Source organism: Corapipo altera, unplaced genomic scaffold, assembly GCF_003945725.1.
Source record: "Corapipo altera isolate COAL_440 unplaced genomic scaffold, ASM394572v1 2, whole genome shotgun sequence".
In the NCBI taxonomy this organism is placed as follows: Eukaryota; Metazoa; Chordata; class Aves; order Passeriformes; family Pipridae; genus Corapipo; species Corapipo altera.
The window spans coordinates 11,300,117-11,318,523 of record NW_020884890.1 but is presented as its reverse complement, the minus strand read 5'-3'; the positions used below and the strand labels follow the sequence as shown (position 1 = coordinate 11,318,523).

At 37.9% G+C, this 18,407-nt stretch overlaps 1 protein-coding gene across 5 annotated transcripts in view; it reads left to right on the top strand.

Annotated features, from left to right (window-relative positions):
• The window catches only part of SNAP91 (synaptosome associated protein 91), a 68,199-nt gene that overhangs the window by 28,488 nt on the left and 21,304 nt on the right, over positions 1–18,407 (top strand). For 4 of the 5 annotated variants that reach the window (XM_027644917.1, XM_027644918.1, XM_027644916.1 and 1 more), the window contains exons 9-17: positions 504–545; positions 3,578–3,648; positions 4,060–4,065; positions 5,035–5,062; positions 6,776–6,885; positions 8,058–8,182; positions 11,606–11,620; positions 11,763–11,933; positions 17,999–18,106. In XM_027644917.1, the coding sequence (XP_027500718.1) occupies positions 504–545; positions 3,578–3,648; positions 4,060–4,065; positions 5,035–5,062; positions 6,776–6,885; positions 8,058–8,182; positions 11,606–11,620; positions 11,763–11,933; positions 17,999–18,106 (676 nt within the window). The remainder of the gene's footprint in view (positions 1–503; positions 546–3,577; positions 3,649–4,059; positions 4,066–5,034; positions 5,063–6,775; positions 6,886–8,057; positions 8,183–11,605; positions 11,621–11,762; positions 11,934–17,998; positions 18,107–18,407) is intronic. The other variant, XM_027644919.1, reaches the window with a different exon arrangement.

Below are 18,407 nucleotides of genomic sequence, written 5' to 3'. Positions count from 1 at the left end.
GGCAATTAATAGAAGATTTGCTGACTTAGACCCTAACTTGTTTTATTGGAAATGCTAGCAGAGAATGGCAGAACAAACGAGTGACTTGAGCTTTAGCATTTTTTTGAAGTGATGTCTTCTAGGTTTTTCTCACTGGCTGAATTTCAGAGAACTTCATTAGGATAGGCAGGTATCTGAATAGTCTGTGTTTAGCAGTTCACTACTGCTGTCCTCTGAGACAACAGGGTATTGCAGTATAGAGTATGAACTTGAACTGTGTGAAATAGAGCTCCATTTATTAATAGTTTTATTTTAAATGGATATTTAATTTGTGGGAGGGGGGAAAAGACTGGTGCAGGTTGTTGGAGGTAGCTACTGGGAAGATGAACATTGCTTTCTAAATTTGTAGTATTTTTCTAAAGACAGAGTTTGTTATAGCTTGAAGAGCAGTTCTACTCAAAATTAATGCCTGCTGCAGTGGAATAATGCACTTAAATTTTCCCTTTACTCTTTTATATCCACAGCAAGTTGGAATTGACAAAGGTGATATCCCTGATCTTACACAGGTAAGCTTCTCTTGTAGTGTTTTTTGGATCTGTGTAATAACTAAAAGTTATGTAATTAGGAAGCACACCAGGAATATAAATGTTGGTAGGAGGTCATAGCACCTAACATGCTGGAGCTGCTGGTCCATTTTCAGTATCACTTCAAAGTTGGGTGCCTGGCTTTGAGTTTAATGTGAAAAGGATATTTACTTAGAGGAAGAGGTCCATACTGAAGAATTCACCTGTGGCAGTTTTGATGCCAGTGAAATTGGAACAGAAAAGCAGCCCTAACTGCTTAACGGTTGTAAACCCCAAGTGTTCGTATAGTTTTTGTTAATGTAGTTTTTGAAAGCTTCTTGAAAGCCTGGTTTAAATCAGCATCAGAATAGTGGCTCTCTTGGCTAAAAAGCCACTTAAAAATTCTGAAAGTAAGACATTATGAGGGGGTGGACAGTTTTAATCTTTATAGATTTCAGATATTATGAGGCTATGTAGTCTGGCTGCTCTTTCGGCAGAGGAAAGTAGTGTGTGGAATACCAGACCACATTCTGAAATAGCTGATGTAGTATATTCACCTAACCCTGTACCTCAGGGGCTCTTTTGTAACGCAGTCCAGTCCTTAAAACCAGAAGAATTCACCTTAAACTCAGTTGATGAAATATGCTGTATGAATTTCTGTGGCACTTCTGTCTGCTTCTGCTTGCACCAACCTGCTCTGCACTGTCAGTCAGTGCCACACTTGTTCAGCAGCACCTTAGTTACTGCTACCAGATGGTCCCTTTCACCCCATGAACCAATACTTTAAAATAGAATAGTTCTTTTGGAAGGGGGGGATCTGCAATGATGCAACTGCCTGACCACTTCAGTGGTCTTCTCAGGTGGTCCTTCATAACTGTATTCTCCCAAAGGCTGCTTGGGACTCTCACTTATTAAGGCTAATCTGCAACATGCTGAATTTCAGTTAATAAGTAATACATAATTTGTATGTAGTATCAACTTAGGTATACTAAATTCTTATAGCAAACCATGGCAGTATTCAGTAGTATTCTGCAAGAAGTTAGTTGTGTTGACACTCAATATGTGTACATAGTCTGTAAATGCAAACAAGTGGTCACAGTAGTGTAATTCAAGTTGACAGTTGTCATTTTTGGACTTTGGCTGCAAAGTTTTGAAGGCTAAGGAGGCGTCTTGGCAGTTAAAGATCTTGTCTCATTTTTATTTACTAGCTATTCTAAAAGTGTGACAGTTTTGCCCCTAATAGCTAGTGAGGAACCCGTATCTAAGGTTCTAGCATGATGCTGACTGATAGATGTTGAAGCAGTATTTAGAAGAAATTAAGCAATGCTCAGTTTTGCAAAGTTGGATGCCGGATAGTATTTACTTCCCTAATTGTTGCCTCTGGGTAGAAATTTTTTGAAGCTTCCTCTCTCTGTTTGATGGATAAGTTTTGTATTACCTTGTTGGCTTTTAAGAAGCCTGTGAATAATATATTGGAAAGCTATTTAAAGTGTCTAGAGGTAACTGGTAACAGGAAGTCATGGCCTTTTTTTTTTTTTTGAAACGTAGATTGTCCTTACATTGGTAAGTAGCACAACTTGTATCTTACACTGCAGCCTTTTTGAATATGTAGAAGTCTGAATCTCGCTGGATTGTTTTAGTTTGTTTTACCTTTGTTCTTCTTTTTCTTGCTGCTGGAGAATTCTTATAACTAAGTCACTTATGTTTAACCAATTCTTTATTATGCTCCAATGAACTGAAAATTAATAAATGCTCCTATAAAAGCAGCAAGGTCAAGATGTTTCTGCATTGCACATGTACGTGGAAATATTTAAACTCAATCTGTCATTTAAGACTATTTTGAGCATTTTAAATTTCTGCACGTGTTAAGTTACTGAGTTTAGTGCCAAAATTAATATGCAGACACTGCAAGTACACTTGACTGTGCATTGGTACTAGCAGGTAATAAGCATCTTGAAATATCTGATTCATCCAGCCAGCTGGCTTTTCAGCATAGGAGCAGCGAATAGTCTGTTTTCAAGCATTGCAAACTGACTTGTTTGATGAATACGTCTGCCCTGAAATTAAAGATGTTATTTATGAAAAACACTGTAGGTATTGCTGTCAGGAATTGTGGTTGATCTCAAAGAGACTGATAAAGAGAATTCCCTGTTTAGAGACTGTACCGCTGATGAACTCATAACCCTGATGAAATATTTGACTATTATATGCTACTGTATCTCTCAAGATTTTCCTCTCTGCTTATTGATCTTGTAGGAGTCTACTTACCCGGACTCTATTTTTATACTGGAGTAGCTAAGCCTAGTGTGCATTTATGGCTACTTTTTCTATCTGCCATTGTAACAGCAAGTGCATGCCTGAGGGTGTTGGCTGACCACAAAGAGATTGCTTAAAATAAAACCTAAGACCAGGGAGGCTTGAAAAAGCTTAGTTTTTTATAGATGTCTAAAATAGTAATCTTTCTGCATTTTGAGCTAGCTGCACAGTAACCTGTGCCAGGCTACCATTTTGAGAAGAAACACCCGTGAGGTTTTGTGATGATGGGAGTCTCGAACCAAAGGTAGCTGCTTCTGGGGACATTGAGAAGGACTTTTAGTTTGTTTTATTTAGGCTGCAAATGCTGTCTAATCCTCTGGTCTTGAAGAAGGTGTTGGAGTTCTGACTGAAAGCAAAACTCAAAGTGTGACCTTGAATCTATTACTCTTAAAATTAACCCTGTGGGTGCCTGTGCTGTTGTCAATGTTTAGCACTGATTTAAAGCATGATGAGCAGTACATCCTGGATTTAAGCTTCAGGCTCTGTGCGGTGGAGGTAAATGTTTTCTCTCTGCAAATCTGGACACAGTATTATCTTTCTAAAAACTGTCTTTGCCTGAATATTTCTAGCAGAAAAATCCACTATTTCCACAGTGGTGTAAATAAAACAACAGCATGAGCATGAACATGGTGGACTTCAGGGAGGCTGGTGCTGGATGTCAAAGTATGGTCAGGTTAATGCAATACATTTAGGTGTGTATCTTTCTCTTTGCTTTCAAGGCTCCTAGCAGTCTCATGGAGACCCTTGAGCAACATCTAAACTCACTGGAAGGAAAAAAACCTGGCAACAAGTAGGTATATATGTTGTACCATGTATTTAGGCATAATAGTGTCAATGTGAGATTAGTTGATGCTTAGGTTTGCCTCCTCCACTCTCCTTTTGTTACTTCTCTAGAAAATAAGAAAGATTAGGCTTTTCCTTTCCCTTACAAAGTCCTCTTAATGGCAACCTTTTTTAATTACGGGGGGTGGGGGGGAACACGCAGAACAAGTAAGACACTTTCAAAAAGAATTAAAATTACCCGAGGAAAACTCTTAGAAGGAGCTGGGGTTTTGCCGGCTGCTAAGGTTTTTATCATCAAAATCTATTTGTTTTCTAATGGTTTTGCATCTTCTCACTAGATACTTGTCATGGCTAAGTCTAGGAAGGATTAAGCTAAACCTGTGTTTTCTCTTTTACTGTTGCTTTCCTTGCGATTTAGTGAAGGGTAAGTACATATGTTTACATATCACTTGCATGCATGCATGATTATGTGGGTTTTTTTAAGATGGCTTGAAAACTTTATAGAAATAGATATTTTCTTTAAAATGAGCTAACCTGTTCCTTGTTTTTTATGTAGTCATTAGGTTATTTTTTGTCATTTCTAATTTTTTGTCATCTTCTAATCAGTTCTACAGCTCCTAGGACTTACCCAGTTCGAGTAACTTACAGGATGGATGATAGTTCAATACTAGTGAAGTTTTATCTCTAACGCCTCCTTTCATCTCTTAGATCAAAGCAGCTCTAAAAATATGTAGCAGTATTTTGGTGCCTCATAATAATGAAATCAAACAAACGCACTGACATACATTTGAACTTACGATTGAAGCTCTGTCAGTTATTGTTAGTGTGATTTTTGTGCATGTGAAAGAACTTTCAGCTTGAACTTTCCAACTCACTGTTTTCATACTTTTAAATACTGTTATTTTCAAGTAACTTTGACTTTCTTTAAAAGAACAGTAGACTTTTAAAACTTGCTGACACATCCTCAGAAGACTTATGTTAGATAACTGCTTCAGTATTGGTGGTGTTCTGCTGCTGTTGCATGGGTTTATAATGTGGTGACATCTTGCCCCAGTATCTCTTTTCCACTGGCTCCTGTAGGCCCCAAAGCAAGACATTTGCATGCATCTCTGCCTTTCTCCATTTAGTAGAGCTTATTTAAAAGGCAGAATAATCTTGTGGTATCAGTTACCTTAAAAGATTTGTTTAAGATTTGAAGTAAAATTTGCATTTCTGGTCTAAAGTGGCACATGCACTTCTGAAAAATTGAGAGGGCATGCAATTGTAGAGATTTTCAGAAAGCTTTCATGCTTAGTTTTTGGGTTTTTTGTGGGAGTTTTGATGACCAGAAACATAGTTTCCAAAACTGTACTTATCTGAAACACCCCCTCTCCGCTTTTTTTTTTTTTCCTAGATCTGGGGCTCCTTCTCCTCTGAGCAAGGTAAATACTGCCAGTTGCTGTACTAGTTAATTCTTGTTCAGGTGATATACTTTGGAAAATCATAAGGGCGTAATGATGATGTCCATGTCCTAATCTACTTTTTATACTTTGTCACCTATGCCCTACCTAATTGACAAAATTACATCTTTTAATGGTTTGTAAATAATGGCCCCATAAGAGCATATCACTGATCTGAAGGGCTGCAGCGCTTGTACCAGTGAAGGATGCTAAGGAACTTTGCCAGGATTTGTTGATCAGTCTTTTTGAGAGCTTAAAATATACGCACATTTTTATCTCAACTTTTTTTTTCCTTACCCTCCCCCTTAATCCTTATGTCAGTGAGAAATTTACTCCATGGCATTTCTCTTCCAAATCCTTCACTCCATTTGCAGCTTTTTAGGAGGATGGTCTGACTCTTTTCAAACCACATTCGTGTGAAAAGCTAGGAGGAAAACTTTCATCTAATATATCTAGTTTCAGAAATGACCTTTATTAGTGAGACTACTGACCTTAATGTAAAGCAAGAATTGCTAGTGAAACTGTCTTGGTTTGGGTGTCAGATAAAGTAATGAGCTTTATGGTGTTAGTAATCGTAACTCCTGGTATCCCTGGAGCATTGCCAGGTGCCATAGCTCTGTGTCTAATAATGGGTGTTGCACGGGAAAAACTCAATGAAATCTTCTAAATCTGAGGGAGGCAGTTCAATGGTTGATTCTCTTATATTTATGAAAAGCCATTTACAAAAAACTACAACAAACCCAAGTAAAACCAACAAAAAACACCCACTCTTATGTTTAATACGATACACTTGGTGAGAACTACGTGATGGCTCAGAAAGTGTTCTTACGACTTTAACCCTCTCTTCCTTGATGCAAATGAGGGATTTGGACCACTCTAGTTTCAAACCTTAGTAAAGCTTTGAGGAGAGTCTAGAAAGCTTATATCTACTGCTAGAGTTATAATGATGGGACAGCAGTAGAAAAACTCAGAGGAAAATCTCTTCAAATTTGCCATTGTTTTTGTTTCTTGGAAGTGGTCAGAATGGCAAGCAGTACTAAAATTAGGAGTTGTTTTCAGTTGTTAGGAAAAGTATCTCTCTAGCATGTGAGATGTTGTAACAAAGCTTGTAGTATCTTTTAGAATTAAATTGACACTTTTCAAGGTAACTTGAGTCTTCAAGTTCACTGAAGAGTTGCAATATGCTTTCCTGAGTGTCTGTCCTTGCCATATTTAAAGTATCTTTATTGAGAATTGGAGGAGCTGATGAAGCAAAGTCATAGGCTGAGCTGTCTCGTATCTTCCCAAGGACTTAACCTTAAGTGCTGTTGATGGCTCTTTAAACTCTTTTCTGAAAGTTTATGAACAAACTTTTAACTTGTTTCTAACCATTTCTCTTCTGCCACCGTTTCTGTGGTTAGAGTACTAAGGTGCTGTTGTGGACAAACAGCTATTTCAAAATGAAGGGTCTGACAGATGCAGAAGCAAACCCTGTAGAAACTTAGTTCTTTCTTTGGAGTCACCTTGGAGTTTCTTGGCTTCACTACCATCTGAAAACTTAGCCCAGCCTTTCTTAAATTCTTTCAAAGGAGGGAACAGCTCACGATAAAAAGACCTGATGTTAAAATTGTTTTTTTTTAAGTATGTGAATCTGTACATGAATTGTTTGTGGAGAAATGCTGGTATATAGAATTTATATTTAAAATATTTCTCCAGTCTTCTCCAGCCACAACCGTTACATCTCCTAGTTCTACTCCAGCAAAAACTGTTGATACATCTCCTCCGGTCGATCTTTTTGCTACTTCATCTACAGCTGCTCCAGTCACGTAAGTTTAAAAGTTGTATTTGAGTTACTGAGCTGATAGGTGCCAGTCACACTTGTAACAGGGGACTTGCCTCCAAAGTTTTGCTTATTTTACAGGTACTGTACACCAGTATGCAATAGGTTACATTTTTCTGCTGGTATAGATCACAAATAAACTCTTAACACAAAAAAAAAAAATTAAAAGTTATGGCTACTCTGATTTGCTTGCAGTGTAGTAGTAATGTTGTACCGTTTCCAACATAAACTTCTAATTGAATAGACTGAATGTGCAAATCCAGAGTAGTCTTTGCTAACCTTCAGGATTCTGTTTCTAAAACTTCTGAATTAATATTCCTTTTTCTTGCTGTTCCAATCAGTTAATGAAGCACAAAGATAATGAACTTTTCGAGGTTAAAATAAAAAATAAACATTTGACCTATGAGAAAATCTGAACCTTGCTTTCCAGTCAAAACCAGAACTGCTGTTGCTCATTGTAATGAGCAGAAGTGATAGAACTCTAGAGGTCTAAAAACCTCTGAGCTTGAACCGATAGTCTGAAGATGTAACTGACTTAAATGTTAAGTGAAGAACTTCACACTGAAGAAAGAACTTCCACTGTTTGTTACTTAAATGTTCTAGATGAACAGGACCTGGTTTCCTAAGTAAATATCTGACCGGCTTAAGCCACTGAAGTTTTACCAACTCTTTTCTAGCTAATGTCTGTTTATTGCCTGGAAATGCAGGTTTATTGATTTTTGACATGCATGATGGAATATTGAAGTAGAATGGAGATGGTTTCAGCCACAGCAGTTTTTTACTCTGTTTTTAGGGACCACATGGGATTTTGAATTTTTTGTTTTGGGTGTTGTGGTGGGGTTTTTTTCAGATTTGTTGGGTTTGGGTTTGTTTTTTTTTTTAATTGTTAGTCTCATAGATGTGTTGCAATGTCATTATCAAGTAATGGAGGTAAGTTAAGGTCCCATCCTGGGTTGTAATGTGTTCTTGGCACTCACTGCACTAGGGGTGTTTATGGCCACTGCTCTAATCCTAAAACCTGAAAAAAAGGTGCCTCTGTTTCATCAGTAATCCAAACTAAGGGTAATTCCTATAATTAAATTGTGACTTTTTTAAAAAATTTGATTGAAATTGATAAATTCCTTCAGTATCTATTATCCCTCTTCCTTTTCTTGGCAGTGCTTCCAAACCATCCAGTGATCTTCTGGATCTTCAGCCAGATTTTGCCGCTACTGGGCAGGCAGCTCCAGCACCTGCTCCTGCTGCTGCTGCTGCTGCTGCTGCTGGAGCCACGTCATGGGGAGGTAGAGAAACCTCACTGTCAGCATCTCTTCTTGTAGTCTTCATCTTGCCTAGCTGAACTGAAGTCTGGCCCTTTCTCTGCTAGCGCACGATGTTCCCAGCTCCCTCCCAGGCTTCTGCTGACCTGTCAGGCAGGCATTCCTTTGCAGCACAAGGCTACTTCTTTCCAGGGATATGCATAATAGTATAAGCTGCTTATAAGGGCCTGGCTGCAAAGCTGGGGGGAGCCAGGATTATGTGACTTAAAGTGAGCAGGAGGGGGATGGATGAAGGTGAACAGGTAGGGTAGGCACTTCAAAACAGAAGAACTAGAACTCCTCATGTGCTTATTGGAAAGGTGAGGGCAGAAATCAACTCTTCTGTTCATAAAGCAAAGTCCACAGATCAGTAGGAGGAGGATCAAAAATACATTTTAAAATAGAAATGCATCTACAGCAAATGGTGGCAACTTAATTCTGTTGCAATTGTGATTACTTCTGACAACCCTTAACGTATTTTGATAAAATACCCACCTTGTCTGCTTAGAATAATAATATAGAAATAGAGGGCTAACTGCTTTCAAACAGGAATACCTAACCAGCTCTCTGGAATTGGAGCTCTGTGGTGAACTGAGCCTGTTGTTCCAGGCAGCACCAGCAGCTGGTGATCTGAAGAGGACTGCAGTAAATGTAGGCAGTGTTCACTCCTGTCTTGTTAAGACAACGAATTAGGCCAGTAATTGTGAGTTAACTTACATAGTTGTAAACCCACTGTAGTATAATTTTAAGAGATCATGTGTGGCAGCTTAATGAACTAATCAGCCCTCTCACACCAGGAATGCAGCACTGAGTCATGTTGACTCTACTATCAGTGCTAATCCGATGGTTTCTGGATTCCCTATTTCTGTTCTTAGTTTTAGTTCGTTAAAGATGACATTGTATCTCAGCCACTGCATTATGATAGGGATAGATATGGCTTTCATGTAGATCATGTTTTGCATATTCCAGTTTAATCTGTTGAATTGATTTTACTTTTTCACAAATGTCAGTTTTATTAATGGAAATGTAATCTTACCCAGAAAACGAGATCAAAGATTCATCTATTCTAGGATGCCTGGGACTAATTATTCTGCAGTTTTTTGATTGCATCCTATTTGTCTTACTTTGTCATCACCAAGCACTGAAATACAAGCTTTTGAGATGTTTGAAAGAGCTTGAAGGAGCTAACTTTTTTAAGCAGTTGCTCATTTCTGCGATAATAGAAATATAAATAAATAGCCTGTAATATTGTAAAGTATTGATTTGAATAGAAATTGAAAGCTGATTTATTTGTTTTTTCTGCTTTTTGAACAAAACACCTGTAGTTTGGAACTTAGGTGTTTTTATTCTTCTGAATTACTGAAAACTTTAAAATTGACTGGTAAGGCACCTAGTCCTCTTATTCCACAATAGAAAAGGACAGTTATCTCTTTTCCTTTGGCCAGGATTATTGCTACCCTCATCAACTATACTTCAGTCTTATTTTTCAGAATAGCATTTTGGTAACTTAGTAAGCTTCAACTTTGTCTATTTTACTACTGGCAGGAGTCCAGTCCAGGTATAATGACCTGTTACTGCACTGGAATCTTGCCTTTTTCTTTTTTTTTTCTTTTTTTTTTTTTAACATTTTTCTTTTTTAAACTCTGTTGAAGAATTGCCAAACACCATGTCACACATGCATAAATTGAGAACTAAAAAGGTTTTTCTGTGAAACTACTGAAATTTCCATTAATATTTTATCTGATAATGAGAAAATCTTTGAGCCCATGCTAAAGGTTGTTTATTCACTTATTTAAACTAAATCTGGAGAGTGGACCTGGTAGTGATTATTAATTGTACAATCTCATAGGTACTACACAGTATTTAGGGATATATACAGTATACATATACTACGTTATCTAGTAAATGGACTATAACTTGTGATAATCTGCACTTCTGTGCTAACAGGAGATCATCAAAGTAGGGTAATGTGTTGCCTGCAGCATACTGCAGGGTGAATAGATAGGCATTTGGCAGGTAAGCTAGACTATAGTATTACAAAAAATACAGTAGGTCAAATTCTGCGTCCATGTGAGGTCTGACTCGTGGATATAAAAGCAAATTGACTTAAATTTGTGCTCTGAACTACCTTGCAGTGTGCCTTAGAACGTGGATTTTCTAATAGTATTGTTAATTTAATATTAATATACAAAAAATATTGGGTTTAATCATTCCCATTTTAACAGTAAGTGTAGGTTGCTGTGATGGATAATTGTAATTTCTCTGTATTGAGATCTATAACATAACTGAATAACAAAAATGCATTGAAGAATAAGCTAATAGAACTTAAAAGTTTGCTAACAGTTGTTTATTTTAAATCCAGCTGAGACATTCACCTGGTGTGCAGTAATGGGATACCAGAGTGCTGCATTTTTAATGTACTGTTCTGCACTTTCAGAATGGTATTTTGACTTACCTCAGCTTGTGCAGTCAGTCTCAAGTAGAGCTCTCCCAAGGAACCAATTATGAAAACTGTAAAAAACCTACATGTGGGTTCTTGCTACCTTTTTTACAAGTGTTGTAAAATAAGGACAAATTTGTGAAGATTGAGCAGTGCTTGCTCAAATCATTTTGCTTCCTGCATGCTGACCCGTAGTAAAGCATCTGGACTCTGTACTTGCTGTTCAGTGTGGATCAGATGAACCCATGGCCCTGTTATGTGTACAATGAGCAACACAGAGCTAATGGTTAGTAAATAGTTAGCTGGTGAGCTCAGATTATCCTAACTACAGAATTAAAATATAATAGGACAAACTCATTAGTTTTCACAGGTTTTTAAATCTTTTATGTAGTCAAAGCTTCTGTATTTGAGCTCAATCTAACTGATCTCAGAGGACATCAAATTGTAGGAAAGTCTGTCATTAAAGATGCTTCATTGGCTTCCAGAAACAATTGACTAAAGAACCAAAGTTGGAGCAGAGCCAATCTGCTTATACTTACCCTTCCTTCCCACCTTCCTTCCTGCCTGCCTGCCTGCCTGCCTGCCTCCCTCTCAACAGTTGTCCCAAGTCAAAGGATCACTACCTGTTTGTCTCTTACAATATACTTGGGGCACTAGGGATGTCATGTGTTGTATCCTGCAATAACATTGTATTTGTAAGCTGTGCTCTGCTAGAATACCCTGACTTTAGTGCCAGTTCTGTGAAGGGTTCTACTGATGCACTCATTCTGTTTTGAATAGTTATTAAACAGAATGAGCTTTGTCATGTCAGAATAATTTCCTGAATTTTAGAAAATCAAGTGTAGAAATTGTTTAACCTAGACATGTCACTTAGAATGAACATTTGGGTAATGAACATCTTCAGTCTGAAAGCTCTACTAATTGGTCTGTTTCTTTATTCTGCTGTCATTTTAATGGACAATCATTAGACCTCTTGGGAGAGGGTGAGTAATATTTTTAATTTCTAAGACTTCTGAATGTTAAGACTCATGAATAAGCTCCAGCTTTCTGGACTTGAGTGATCGTGGTCTCTCTGCCTCTCCCCTTACTTTTCGCATTTGATCTTCATTATCTGGTTGCATATAGATAATCTGGCTGCACTTTCCGGTGTTACCTCTGAGCCACAGATTTCAGATCCGTTTGCCGCAGAGCCCAGTGCAACTACTGCTGCAACTACTGATACTACAACTACTTCAGCTGCTGCCGCCACAACTACAACTGTTACTGCTGCCACTGCTGAAGTGGATCTCTTTGGAGGTTAGTTTGGTTGCTGTAGTGCACTACACCAGCTCATGAGGTAGATGAAGCAATATTGAGTTCAGCTGTTGTAACAAGGCATCTGATTTAACCAGCTATAGCAGAGGTGCCTGTGTGTTGGATGCTAAATGGAACAGGAAATATAAACTGCCCAACTACCTCTTTTTTTGCTGTGCTAATAGACTCCTGTGCATATATGAAAAATGGAAAACTGTGTACCTTAAGGCTGAGTTACCTTATGATTGAACAGCTAAGAACAGTAGTTCTCAGATCCACACCGGGGTAAGCAGGTATTGTTTTCACATTATTCAATAACTATGCACTGTGCTACAATTTCTGGGAAAAGCAGCTGCTCTTTCATAGTTGAAGAGGATGGATATGGCAGTGTCCTGCGCCTCCATTACTTGTCACACTTCAGCTATGCTGTGTTTCTTTTGAATATTTCCTACAAATATAGTATTGAGCCAGCTGAAATTACTGTGTTTCAGCATTCTTGAGTCTGGGTAATATTTCACAAGACATTAAAGTGGTGATGAACTTGCACTAAATGCCAACTATGTCAGTAAGGTATAGGAAACATATTCTTATAGTTTGGTTGTGCTCTTTCAGTCTTTAATGTTATCTGCTATCCACTTGAGTAAGAATTCCAACTGTATGTTGTCATACAGAAGCCTCCTGTGGAGCAGGAGGCTTCTCAACAGCATGTCAGAAATTACATTTCTTTTCAACACTATACCAGCCTAGTAATGGAGAATTCTTCCTGTTTAAAAACTGTTAACATTTTTAATATCACTTGACCACTGTATTTTTCTATTTTTCTCTTCCATTGATGCATACTTTCAGCATGACAATCAGTGTCAGCAATAAGTAATAACTTACTGTAATTCAGTTTTCATAGCAAGTATCTTCTCTGTGGGGGTTGTTTATCACTTCTGCTTACAGGAGTGCTGGAGAGGTCTCATACATGAACAGTTTGACTACAAAGCTGTTTCCTAAAGACTGAATGTTCCTATTTAGAATTTTTTCAGGACTGAATTCAGCAGACAGCACCAAACTATCCGCAGTAAAAATGCTGAAAAGAGCTATGAAAGGAGTACAACTGCTGCCTGCTACTTAGTCCTTCCTTTTACAAAGATTGATACTAATCCTGGTGCCACAGGATCGACCAGTTAACAAGCAGTTTTAAAATAGTCAGGGGCAAGGTTCTGGATGCCACTACCACTAGGAGCAAGAGAGAGTCTGATGTTGGTTACTCTCAGAAGCCTGTTGCAGAAGCCAAGACCTGTGCTCATCAACAGCCCTGCAGATGCATAGCATGTGAAAGCATTGGGGTCAAGCCGGTCTTGGATACAGCACTTTCAAATTGCATTATTAATTTAGCATAAATATATGACTTTTTGAAAAATGAAACAATAGTTAAATGGATAGAAATCACTGTAAACTTGTAACAGGATTAGAAAATCACCTGCCCATGACTTTCATCCAGTACTACAGCAACAAGATGCAACTTTTATTTCCTACCTTTACCACTATTCTGTGCCTGGAGAAAAGAAGCTATTGCCAAATCATGTGTCTTCTTCCAGGCTTCTCAAGTGGCAAAGACCTGGATGTGTTTAGTTTCTAGAGATTTAACTTATCATTGGATAACTTAGTGACACATATTAAGAAGTGGAGTTGCCTTCACCCTCCAGTGTGGAAAGAATTTTATTTTTGCAGTATGCAGACTTCCATGGATGGATCTCTTCTTTTAAAGAGAATGTATTTTTTTACTCAAATGCTATAAATCTCCAGTGGATTATAAGTTAGATGAATAGTGACTTTTTCCTGGAACACTTGAGGATGAAACAAGGTGTTATTATTTATGATAGCAGAAAACCTCTAGTTCTCAAGAAGAAAAACCTCTAAACACTCTCAGCAGTGGAGGTACTTTTGCAGTGCCTTCAAGACACCCACTGCCCAAACCCTTTTAAGATCCATGAGTCCATACTGAACTTCAATCTCTCTGCTCATGGTTTGGGGTTTTTTGGGGGTTTTGTTTGTTTTTCTTCTGAAGACTGTGCTGTAAGTATATACTAGCATAGTACACTAACATTCACTGTGACTTTAGGATTGTGTACAGTGCAAGAAGAGGTAGTTTTGGAGGCAGACACTGTTGCTCTATAGCTTTTGTGGTGTTAGACATGCTTACACTTAATGTGATTGAGTAGGTATTTGACCTTTGAGGTCTGCTGGAGATAGTCTTCGAGGTCACCTTAACTTCTTGCAGCTTGCCAGTGCTTTCTTGCTTCACATGGTTTCTTGTGGTGAGGTGTGGTAGGGTAAGGTACAGTGGCAGTGATCTCAGGAGAAAAAAGATAAAGAGTCTTCAGGGAGTGGCTGATTAGAGGAAGAAGCTGAAAGCTGCAGGAGAAAGGCAACCAAGCTGAGGGAAGAAGCAGAAGAGGAGGCTTTGGAATGGTTATTGACTGCTAACTCTTGCACTGTACTGCTGATACTTTAGCTGATAGGAGCCTGCATGCTTCCTAGGACTAGGATTTGTCTTTAAGACATAAGCTCTGCATTATGTCTTCATCTCTAATACGGTATTAGAAAGCAGATGAAAAATGCAGAATTGATCTAGCATAGCTTTTTTAAAGAACTCAGTCTCATTAATGGACAAGCTCTCAGTTACCTGGGCCCACTTGAAGAATTCCTTATCATGTTTCTAAGATAAACAAGAGGAGGCTGTTTTCAAAGTGCGACTGGAATCATTCCTTAGAGGGAGAAACGTAAAGGTAAAAGAAAAGCGAAAAACCTTGAAATGCCACATCTCTCAGTAATAGAATTTGGCACAATAAGTTTGGACACTAGTAATGTGCTATTGAGTTACATGTTGTTGTGTGATTACACTGTAAGCAGTGCAAGTAACAAGTCATGGTAGACATTGTGCAAATGTCAACTGTTGGGCATTCAGATGACTTGAACTGTAAGTGGGCAGGAGAGCTATAGTTTTCCCTCTAAAGAAACCACAGGCCAAGTGTGAAGACTTTTGGCACTTGACGGCTAATGAATGTCCCTTGTGCTGGAACATGCTGGTATAGTGAGGTAGCAATTAGTTTAAAAAACAAACAAGAAAAAATTTTGCAGCATTGAGACCTCATCAAGTCCAACTGTCAGTTTCCTAGCACTGAGCCTTTTAACTCAGGTCGGGTTCACCATGTCGAAAAGTAATGAAGGGTGATTGAAGAGGGGAAAAAACTGTGGAAACAGTTTCTCATGTACACTTTAGTTCTACAATCTTTCCTGTACTTGTGACTTTCTACAGGTACGTTTCACTTGTTGCATAATACATTAAATAGGTCAGCTGTATCATCATGTGTGAGTAACTTTGTCATGTATTTGATGCTGTGGCATCAGATAAAACCTGAATTTATGAAATGAAACAGATCACTCTTCAGGAATGCTTATTTTACTGCAAACAAGGCGTATTGAACCACTACTTCAGTATTTCAGAACTTTAAAATGTCCTTGTTTGCATATGATTTCAATAAGAATGATATTTATTAATTTAAATTTAATGCAGTACATAATACATACCTACCACTCCTAGTAAAGGTTTCATGCAGTGGGAACTTGCAAAGGTTTCAGCAACATCTCTAAGTTTTCATGATATCAATGCATTCAAGTGAGAACCGTATGCTACTTGATTCTAGAAGTCAAAAGCTAAATTGACTTTTGAAACAGAAGATGCAGAAATGTAAAGAATATAGTAAATACTTAAAAAGGGGGAAGATCTCTTACAGTGCTGGATATGCAAATGTAGTGTTACTATGCCAATGTGGAGGAACAAAAAAAGAAAATAAACAGTCCTTTTTTTAATGATAAAATATGCAGACTAAATTGTATCCATTTCTGCATTTCGTGCTAGATTTTAGCAGAGGGCAAAGGGCAACTGTGCAGGTGCAGCAGAGCTTTTTGAAAAACTTCGAAGAACTTGATAAGCATTAACTTAAAAAAACCAATGACAAACCCTTAGTTTGAACTGTGAGTTTTAGGGTCACCTGTTCAGGTTGGTTTCTCTCGATGTTCATTGTATATGTTTCTTGAACTTCTTGGAGTAACTAGTATTAGAAATTCTTAATATGACTTTTTTCCTTCAGATTACATTATGAACTGAGGTGCTTATCCCCTCTGCTATTTAACCCAAGTCTGATGCTAAACAAAATTATAATGCTTGGCAAGAACCTTATTCAGAAGTGTCAGTAAATAATACGGCTGGTGCCAAACTATCTGTTTCCTTCCATTTGTGGGCTGGAAGTAATTTGTACCCACTTGAGTATCTATGACTGTTACATGTGGAACTTCAATAGCCTACATCTGTACAGGAATAGGTGTTACTCTGAGGCTAAAGTGATCCCAACATAGAACTTGTGACTAACTCTATGCATTCTGAATTCCTTTATATATCATCTGAAGTCTATCCTTTCATTTTGGGAAATAATTATGAGTAGGGTTGACTAATGTCTGTACTGTTGGCCTACAAGCTTGTGGGGGTACAAATGTGTTCTTTTGAAAGAGCCCAGGGTGACCGTCCATCTGAAAGCTGGCCCTGTAGAGCAAAACCCAACACACATGACCTTACACATAGCATATTCCCAAGTAGTACAATGCAAAACTCTTCAGTTCAGTTCTGTGTTGAATTTCTTCTACGTAGTGTATGCCAGTGTCTGGTATACATACAATACTGTGATGTTTGACGCCTTCTGACTTTTTTACTTGGACGACTGCCATCCAGTTTTGTTGTTGAACAACCTTGTTACTTGAAAAATAGAATTATATTTGAAATGGCTTATTAGCAGGCCTTTTTGCTACTAACTCATTTTAATTCTATTGTACAAGACTAATTGGCTTTCTTCTCTTCTGTTGAAATTTCCATGCATGTTCTTTTGAGCTTTTTAGATTTCCTGGCGCAAATTTGTTTTTAAAATGGTTGTTTTCATTTTAAAATTGACACTCAAGTTAAAGCATGTTAAGCTTTTTTCTGTACTAGTTTGACAATGCAATTGCAGATTTTTTTTAACTTGCTAACTTTGTAGCAGTAGAAAAATGGCCTTTACAAGCATCTTGAAGTATTTAATCCTAATTGTGCAGTCTTTTTGTGAAGAAAATGCTTGCCTGTGAGGATAGTCCAAATGGCTCTGTCCATTAGGACTACTTCATAGAATTAAGAGCTACAAATTGTGGTTTAAGCCTAGAAATAGTTCTGTGAAAGTTCATAGCTTGAAATTTAAGCATGCCACTTAGCAAGTGACAAACAAAAAAAAAAAAACCAGTCAAAGAAAACTCATGAGCAAGTCATTCCAAAACCCCAGACTTGTTGTTTTCCCTGACTTGACCAGTTGGCCTAGAAGTGATCGTAAAAGGACAGACAAACTATCCTGGCCAGCAGGATGAACATTCTTGATCTGTTTCAAGCAAACCTAGTAAATATAACCTATACATCAGATTATGGCTTCAGAAAGATCCAATTGGAATACTGTTAAGAAACAAACAAGTTCAATTTTTCAGACGTTGCATGACTGACTTGGCTCAAAAACTAGAAATAGTAGATAGAGATATCTGCCAGAGTAACTAGATTGTTATTCATAACAATGCTTAAGTTTGCAAAGCACAATGCTATGTGAGTAAACTCACAGTTGCAGATTAATCACATGTAATACAGACTTTGAGCATGCAAGTTGTTAATATCTACTCTTCAGTTAATTTTGTTAATTAGTTAATTTTGGGTAGTACATGAGCATGCTGCTCAGATCCCTTATACAATGAGAATAATGCCTTCTTTTGCACTCACTGTACTTTCTGTGAGCAACCCAAGAATCTCCATCTACAGACCCTGTCTAGAACCTGCTTGTGTGGGGTTGGGGGAGAGACAAAGTGTTTTGCGCTGCATGACTTTTGCCGTTGGAGTAATACATTCATGTTGTATAAGGGTATCTACCTATGCAATTTAACTTGGTTCTTTTACTATATTTTTCTTCTCTTTATTCTTTTTTTCTTTTAATTTCTGTTCCTAAACTGCACCCAAGATGCCTTTGCAGCTTCTCCTGGGGAAGCCCCTGCAGCAGCTGAAGGGGCAGCAGCACCAGCTACCCCAACCCCTGTAGCAGCAGCTCTTGATGCATGTTCAGGAAATGGTGGGTTTTATGTCATTAGATAGTATCTTGTTTTGCTGGTTTTTTTTGTTTAAACTACATGGCAGTGTGTTTTTCTGAAATTTTCATAGTGTTTGCATTTGGTCAAAACAAACCTTAGACTGAAGAGCATGCTTAACAAAACTGCCTGTTTCCGAGTCCCAGTAACTTTGTGCTTATTTGGTAGTGCTAATAAACAGTTCTCTCAGTGCTGAGTTGTAAGCAGTACCCTGGATAGTCTTTTGTCATATTTCGGTTTTTGGCCTTGTCAAACAGCCTTTGAAAGTTCTCCCCTCTAGTAATT